Raw genomic sequence first — 8,472 nt, forward strand, 5'->3', positions numbered from 1 at the left:
CTAAGTGACCATTAGGACCAAACGACTGGAATGATCGAAACAACCGGTTGACCATTCATTATGATGTGCACTGACCACCAGGGACCATACGTTTAATGCAGGAGCTGCCCCCTGGTGATCAGTGCACTCCCACAGCCAACCTCCCATGGCCAGCCAACCTCTCCCACCCCTTCTCCCATCCGGCAGGCCCCAGCCATCAGGTGCCGGCAGGCTCCAGCTGGCATCCAGCAGGACCCGGCTGGCCTGGCCCCAATCAGGACTGGACAAGACGGCCCCCATAAGCCCTAATCGCTGGTCAGGCCTACGGACCCCACCCGTGCATGAATTTTGTGCACCGGGCCTCTAGTTTTAGATAAGACTCAAAGGAGGGAAAGGACTTGGATATAGGGAGGCTAACAAGAAGTGACCCAGATGATAGGGCCCAAGTGTACAGTGACAGAATGGGAAAGTGGTGGGTATTATTTAAGGTATGATGAGCATGGTAGTGGTCCTGGAGTCAAGATATTTGATCTGAAGAATTATTCAGAGAAAAACTACAAATTTAAATTTTAATATATAACTAAACTAGAGGCCCAATGCACGAAATTCGTGCAAGAGTAGGCCTTCCTTTCCCTGGCTGCTGGCACCAGCTTCTCTCTGGCACCCGGGACCCGGGCTTCCCTCTGGCCACCAGCAGGCACCCGGGACCCAGACTTCTCTCCGGCCACTGGCAGGCACCCAGGACCCAGGACCTGGGCTTCCCTCTGGCCACTGGCTTCGTCCAAAGGATGTCCGGTCTAATTAGCATATTAAGCTTTTATTGTTATAGATGATCATTTTTTGTTTTTGTTTTTTTTAAATCAAATTCACTATCCATCCAAAATAAACTTTTAGAAAACTTGAAATAAAAGGAAATGTTGTTAATGTGATTTTTATAAACATACAGCAAATATTATACTTTATGGCAAAATATGAAAAGCCTTCCTCATAAGTCTAGGAATAAGAAAAGAATGTCTTGCATCATTGCTTTTCAATATTTTAGTGAAAATCTTAGCCAATGGAATAAGGCAAGGATAAAGAAGACATGAGGATTAGGAAGAAATATGTGTCATTATTCAGAGGTGACATGAATATATCCAAAAATCTAAAAGAATTATAAATTATTAGAATTAGCAACTGACTTTTGGCAAGATCACTAGATGTTGATAAAAGTTCTAGATAAAAGGAAATTTACCAGAAACAAAAATCAATTGTTTTTGTTACTAGTTACAAACAGAAAATAAAACTTTAAAAAGGAATTTAATTTAAAATAGAACAAAGAGGTCAAACACCTAGAAATCTAACAAATATATGTAAGATTTCTACTCTATGAGAAATCATTGGGCAAAATTAAAGAATACCTAAAAAATTCTAAAAGTAAGTATATATTTGTGGATTTGAAACTTGATAATAAAGATGCTATTTGACCACAAATGGATCTACACATTTCATTATAATCCCAATCAAAACATCAATACGTATTTTTGTGGAAATATAACCTGATTGTAAAAATAAATAAAATAACATAGTTGTGAGATGACTAACAGCTACTACAAATATTTTCATTGAAATGTTAAGTTTGACTCATTTGTCATTGGAAGAAGACAATGCAATATAAATCCTTAAACATTTTTCAGTATTTGCTGCCATATACCAGGCACACTACTGGGTATTTTGCAAAGAACATTGCACAGAATCTCAGTTTCTGAGATGCTCAGAGAAAAACGGGTTCCATAGTCACATGCCTGTAGGAAAAACTCCATGCTACTATCTCCTCTTGGAGATTTCATATTGCGCAATAGGATTTTAAAGGCTCTTAAAAATTCTGGAGAAGCAAATAGAATGGTGTTTAATCCTGGATTTTCTAAACTTATTCGATCATGAAACATCTCTTAGAGAAACACTGGTTTAGAGTGCTTTAAAAAAAATTTTAAAAGTATGTTTATTGATGAAAGAGAGAAGGAGGGGGGAGGAGGGAGCGCGAGCATGCATGTGCCCAGACTGGGGATCGAACCTGCAACCCTTTCGGTATAAGGGACGATACCTCAACCAACTGAGCCACCTGGTCAGGGCTAGAGTGCTTTTTTATATACATTTGGTTTTCACCAAATCTGGGAAGTGGCCAAGGGTTGAACTGTTCATTTTAGAGATGAAGATTTACACCAGACCATACGTCTAGCTAGTAATACAGAATCTTTGATACAAATGCAATTTTCCTGAAAAAAAAAAAAAATCCAGGGCTCCAGGTAAAACACTACTTTCATGTGAAATAGCATTTTAGAGATGGAATAAACCTTAGTGATCTCTTAGACTAGTAACCTTATTATGTTGATGAGGCAACTGGGCCCAGACAAATTAAGTGCCTTGCCCCAGGTCAAGAGCTTGCAGATTAGCAGGACTAAAAGGATCCATGACTCAGTGACTCCCAATTAAGTGCTCTACTGCCCCATATAATTAGGAGGTAAATCTGTGTCAATGCAGGGTGAACACAAATTAACTGCCCAGATTGAATAGGTGCTGAATGAATGATTTACCTGGAAATAGATGATGCTAGAGCTATGTGGAGTCGTCATGTAATTTTGAAATGAGGACTTAAGAGCCACTCGATGACTCGTTGATAATATGGTAAAGTACTGAATATTGTTACTTTTAAGAGTTTAATCACATTATTTGTATTATTTTATCCTTCTCCTCCAAAAAGTGCCACATGCCACTTGAAAAAATTAAAAGGAATTGAAATTGTGGATTAAAAACGTTTTCACAACTCTCATGGGGCACATCCTGGAGTGTCAGATTGGGAATTATTTTTCTGAAGTGTGTCAGGTATGAGGAATAGAAGAGTAATGAAGAAGGATAAACACCTGGCCAAACCTGTAGGGCAGGGAAGGGTGTTTACAGCAGGTGCTGCTGTCAGAAAGAGCAGCAGGGAAAACCAAAACCTTCCTTGAGCAGGGTGGGGCTGAAAGTTCTAAAATGCAGTGAAGAAGGGAAAAGCCTATCTTTTAACGATAGAGGGAAAAACAAGGGGTTGGGGGAGAAAGACAGCTGAAAAAGAGGAGGGTAAGTCAAGCCATAAAAAGTGGAAGGGTAAAATACATGACTTTGGGCTTTAAAAGAAGCAGGAGTGCTATGGCTGGTGGCCACTGGGCAGAATGGGCGAGGTAGCTTTGAAGTCTGAGGTAGCTTAAGTCTGCAGAATCATTCAGTTCCATCAGAGGGAGGGTTCCATTAGGGATAAGGAAAGAGGAAGCTTTATTTTCTCCATGTATTTGACTCTGAGGACCTTATGTGGGGGACAGGCCTACAACAGAGCATAATTTAGGGGTTCCTGGGTTCCCTGGGGAAACACCATCACAATAACAAGTTGACTGCATCCCATGCAGCTCTCAAAATCTGCAATCTGGTGTCTTCTTAATATGATTTCAATTTACTTGAGACATTCTGTTCTCTAAGCTTTATTGGAGGGCAAGTAAATCTATTCACTATATCACCTTTGCCTTGTTTTACCCTCCACATGTTTTTGTAGCTCATTAGTATTATCTTACAACCAGCATGGCAAGAGAAGGCAATCCTTTCGTTTCTCAAAAATAATTATTACCTACATTAAAAATGAAAACAAAAGCAAAAATCAAAGGTCAGAAGTTTTTAGACACTAACATCTCCTTAAAATTTCCCAAGTAATCATGAACTCGTTTGCACCCCCTCTAAATTCGTAGAATTAGATTTACACCCCCCCACCAAAAAAAAAAAAACCACAAAAAAACCACAGCAGGACCTTTGGTGACAAATTATTAATGCTGCCCATCATTTAATGTGGGAGGTGGTGCTGGTGAAACTGTTGCACAGAGTAGGGCAACTTGTCTGAGTAAGAGTTAACCATTTTAATTTTTTATTGCTTTTCTCTGATTATAAACATAAATGCTCATTGTAGAAAAAATCAGATCTTTCAGAAATATGCAATGAAGAAAGTGAAAGCAATCCCTAAGAGTGAATCACTCCAGCTTTTCCCTCCAACATTTATTTTAAACAAAATAAAACTGCAGTTGTTTTTTAAACAGGATTATACGATGTTTAATCCAGCAACTTGCTTTTCTTGATTACAATTTTACTTGTTCTACTGAATAATCAGAGATCCATCACATCACTTTAAAAGGTTGCATATTTTTCTGTAGAAAAGATGTTTTTACAATTATTTTACTTTGGTGAACATTCTTGCTCACATATCCTTGTACACATGTGAAAGCATTTTTGAATATAAAATCCTAGATATGGATTTGCTGGGACAACATGTCCAGGTATTAACATTTTCATTAGACTGTTCTTAAATTTTAAATCTTTAAAATTGGTCAGTGGCTTGAAATAGCAAATGACTTTGTTGCAAAGTCTCTCAAACAACAGTCACCAAGTCTAGTTTTCTTTAATTCCCTTTTCAGGAGTCACTGAGATAAGAGTTTGTTGTCACAGGCTCACATTCAATCTCAGTTTGTCAGTGTTACAATTCTAAAGCATGCCAAAAATATTTTTGGGGAGTGAGCTTTTGGATTTTTTTTCAGATGACATTAGCTTCAGGTATGTTTTTGAAGTTTTGAGTAGGCTTTAGAAAGATAAAATCAGACTAATCTACTACTCAATTCTCCCTTCTTTTAGCTGCTGCAGAGAACATGATGTTGCTCTTGGGACAACCACCTGGGTTACTAGCTGGAGGAGGCCACGTCTGACAATTCTCATCTATTTAGGGTATGGGTACTATTTCTAGCAGTTTTCAGTATTTGTCACATTAAACCTAAGCCACTAACTCTGACTACACTTCCATTTTAAGAAGACAGACTTTCAAGAGCAAAAATACTTGTAATAGGAACCTCCTGGACCACCCACTCTAAAATGATTTTTGCTTCCTCTGGACTCACAGATTTAAAAATGTTTGTGCTATTCATTAACTTGTCAATTTTCTTTTGGACGTCAAAAAAAGATACAAAAGTTAAACTGTTTAAGTGTTTATATAAATCAAATGACTGACTATATTATCCCCACTGTATTATAACCTTCATGAGAGGAGGTACTTGGTTTAGTTCACTGATGTTTCTCAGTATCTAGAACAGTACCTAGCCTATAAAAGGTGTTCAATACATATTTGTTGAATGAATAATAAATTCTTGGAAGGCAGGAATCTTCTTATATTTTGCATCCCCATAGTAAATGCCAAATTGCTGATAAAAATTAAGGAAAGACTCTTCATCCAGGAACACAACTTAAGAATTTTTTAAGAAGCTAAGTGTGTAATATCCCTGGCCTAAATAAAATTCAAGATTCTTCCCGCCCTTAACTTTTATGAAGTACTAGTTTTTTAAAAAAAGAATCCAAATATATATACATATATACATAAAACTAAAGTAAGAATTGGATCTTTGATTTAGAAAGCAGTGCACTGATTTTTTTAAACCTTCAATCATCATTATAAAGATCAGACTTGACCTCAAGCTGCATTCTATAAAGTCCCTTGTTAAAAACAAAACAAAACAGAACCCAAACAAAAACATGGCATCAAGTCGTTAACTGGAAATGCTTTTGTAAGCCTTAAAAAAGCTTTTAATGTTACTGTGTAAGCAAGAAGGCAAAGGAAATATTTGTGTACATTTTATATTCTACACTTTGCCAATGGTGGTATGCCTTCAAATCCATGTCATATGTGCAATTATTTGGATTTAAAGCCAATAAAAATAAAAGCAGTAAAAAATGTACAAAAAAGGGAATCTGAGTGAAAGAAGTATCCATCTAAACCTAGTGCATATTTTGGATAAAATACAACATTTGGGGGAATAAAGGCAGAAAGTGAGATAAAAAATGTACAAGAATAAGTTTTAGAAATTTACTCCAGAAAATAGTCCATCTTATAAAGCACATTTTAATTCTAGTCTTTTAGTACTTATTTATGTCAGACCACCTCTTAGTGGATGTTTGGTTTCCTGTGTCGAGATTGAGAAAAATTACTTTGCGGTTAGAAAATAGCATATTCTCAAGACAGTTGACTGAAAAAACCTTTTTTAGCTTACTATTTTTTACAACAAATTTTACTTTATAAAGAGAGTAAATTAATCAGATTTGAGATTAACTCTCACTGGTAGAACTGTAGTGAATATATTCAATTTGCTTAAAAAAGAAAATGGATCATCCCTGGAAAGAATTTTATATACAAGCAACTCACAGAAATAGGGCCTAAAATAAAGGAGAGTTTTTGATCTGTAAAAAAAAAAAAAAGGAGAAAGAAAAAAATTTAAGAATATTTGGTTGGGGAGGGAAAGATTTCATAAAACAGAGTAGTTAAAGTGCCCAAGTTACAGTAGAGAGCAAAGTCTGAAGAATGTCAACAACAGACGCATTCTTGGGGAAAACTAACGTCAGGACCACTCCTACGGTTCATTTCCTAAAACAAAACGGTAGACAAGTATTCAACTTGCTGAGGCTTACAATGTTAGAGTATAGTGCACTTGTAATACCAGACCATTGAGAAAAATAATTACTCAAAAAAATTTTTAAGAAGACATATTATGGGAAAGACTATAAAATAAAAATTAGAACATTCTTACTTAAGGTAGATTAAAATAAAAAATGAAGTAGGAATAGGGTAAGAAGATATTCCTGGTCCCAATCCCTCATGTCAGGAAGATAAGAATAGTTAGGATCATACATCTTAAAGCGAATGGAAAAGAGTCATTCCTAAAAACTACAAAAAAAAAATAAATTTCAAAAATTAAGAAATTCCAATTCCATGTGTAAAATTCCCTAAAAAAAGGTTTAACTTAAAATTTAATATTGGCAGGCTCTCACGTGGGAATATTAATATTATGCCTGAAATATCTATACATTTTAGATTTAAAAAATCAAAATATGTATTACTTCTGTTTTAAAAGGTGCTTTTGAAGCTATTAAAAAAAAACCCATTCTCTGCCTAGTTTATTTAAGGGCTCATGGGAAAAAAAAACACCTGATGAAATATTCATTATCTACACCAAAGCAAATACATACAAAGTTCTAAATGCCATTTTATAGGAATACCCTCTAGTCTAGTGCAAGGTGCATGAACCTCTCTCTCCGTGACAGGCGTAAGCTCCGCCGGGAATCAGAAACGTGTTGCGTGGAGGCCCCGTTCAAGTCCTGCATTTCCTGGGCACAGTGAGTCCTTCCAAAGCCCCCTCAGCAGCTCAGGTAACACAAAAACAGGCCGGCGGCCGCGGGACCACAGCGAGAACACCAGCCCCGGCCTTATTGTTGTGGAGCAGATGTCACGATGGGTGGGGCTGACGCGCAGAGCAGCCGAAACATTTTGGTACCACCCCCTGCACTTTCCATGGAAGAGTAAGGCTCCCAAAAGGTAAGGGCGACGCTCGTGAGGGTCAGTTTCTACTAGAAATAAGGAAGTTACGATAGGACCGTGGCACACGTGAAGGCCACAAGGAGATTATTAAAAAATCCCCCAGGATTAAGTTCTACCCAGGGAAAGAGACCGGCCCTTTTCCCCCTCCCCTGCCGGCTCCTCCTTGGGACACTTGGATGAGTCTTTCTTTCCCTCCTTCCCACGCTGAGGTGAGGCGGCACGCAAGCCCGGGACGCCTGTTTTTCTCTTCGCGCGGAGAGAACTCGACGGGTAGGAACCCTCGGTCGCAGGGAGGGAGAGCGCGGCGTGGTGCGGAGGCAGAGAAAGCTCGCCTGGGCCAAGCCGGGCGGGGATTGGGAAGGGACCGGCGGGCCGCCGGGCCGACTGAGGAGGCCGAGGTGACGAGGGAAATCTGCCGGCTGGGAGCCGGGACCGGGCGCTTCCGGCGGGCCCCAGCCACTCTCGGCCCAGCGCGGCTGGCGTTCCGGGCTCCCCCGGGGCGGACAGGTAGTTAGTCGAGAGGGTAAACCGCGGTTCGCACTTGCCTGGGAGCGGGTGATCAACATCTGGTAGTGGTCTTTGCTCGGCGCTTTGCCTTGTCCTACAATTTCGAACAGAATCTCCGGCAGCCACGACGCCATCTTGGGACGCCACCGTCGTCGCTAAGACAACCAGGAAGAGGCGGGGCTTGGTTGGGGTCATGAGGCCAAAGCCCTACTTTAAATCGAACTCTTCTTTTTTTGAGCTGGCAGGGGGTTTTTAACTTGAGGTGATGGTCCCTTTTTCCAGGGTCTCAAGGCACTCTGACCGGTGAACTTTCCACCTCAGGCCTCCGGTGACCCGAAAGGGAATTAGTTCCTGCTACCACGGAGGGGCGGGGGTGACCCCGGCGGAGGGATATCGAGTGAAGCTTCACATTTCCCTTCCTGGTCCCTCGAAGGGATCGGGAGGAGGTCGCAGGCCGCCGGGAAGTTGATCCAGGCGTTAGGGTAGGGAGGGGCGATGTGATGGGCCGCGAGTAGGGAGCGGGGCCGGGCCCGCGGACCAGCCCGTCAGCGCAGGCGGAGGGCAAAGTAGTTCCC

At 40.2% G+C, this 8,472-nt stretch overlaps 2 protein-coding genes across 5 annotated transcripts in view; one reads left to right on the forward strand and one right to left on the reverse strand.

Moving 5' to 3' along the window:
- The window catches only part of FBXO36 (F-box protein 36), a 55,785-nt gene extending 47,548 nt beyond the window's left edge, over positions 1-8,237 (reverse strand). For both annotated transcript variants that reach the window (XM_005882541.2, XM_014530174.1), the window contains exon 1: positions 7,936-8,237. In XM_005882541.2, the coding sequence (XP_005882603.1) occupies positions 7,936-8,031 (96 nt within the window). In that variant the 5' untranslated portion in view covers positions 8,032-8,237. The remainder of the gene's footprint in view (positions 1-7,935) is intronic.
- TRIP12 (thyroid hormone receptor interactor 12) overlaps positions 7,231-8,472 on the forward strand; it is a 135,370-nt gene continuing 134,128 nt past the window's right edge. Inside the window, exon 1 of one of the 3 annotated variants that reach the window (XM_014530161.1) lies at positions 7,231-7,387. The gene's annotated coding sequence lies outside the window, so the exon portion shown is untranslated. Of the gene's footprint in view, positions 7,388-7,573; positions 7,661-8,312; positions 8,380-8,472 lie in introns of those variants that run through there. The other 2 variants (XM_014530159.1, XM_014530160.1) reach the window with 2 other exon arrangements.

Source organism: Myotis brandtii, unplaced genomic scaffold, assembly GCF_000412655.1.
Source record: "Myotis brandtii unplaced genomic scaffold, ASM41265v1 scaffold727, whole genome shotgun sequence".
NCBI lineage: Eukaryota > Metazoa > Chordata > Mammalia > Chiroptera > Vespertilionidae > Myotis > Myotis brandtii.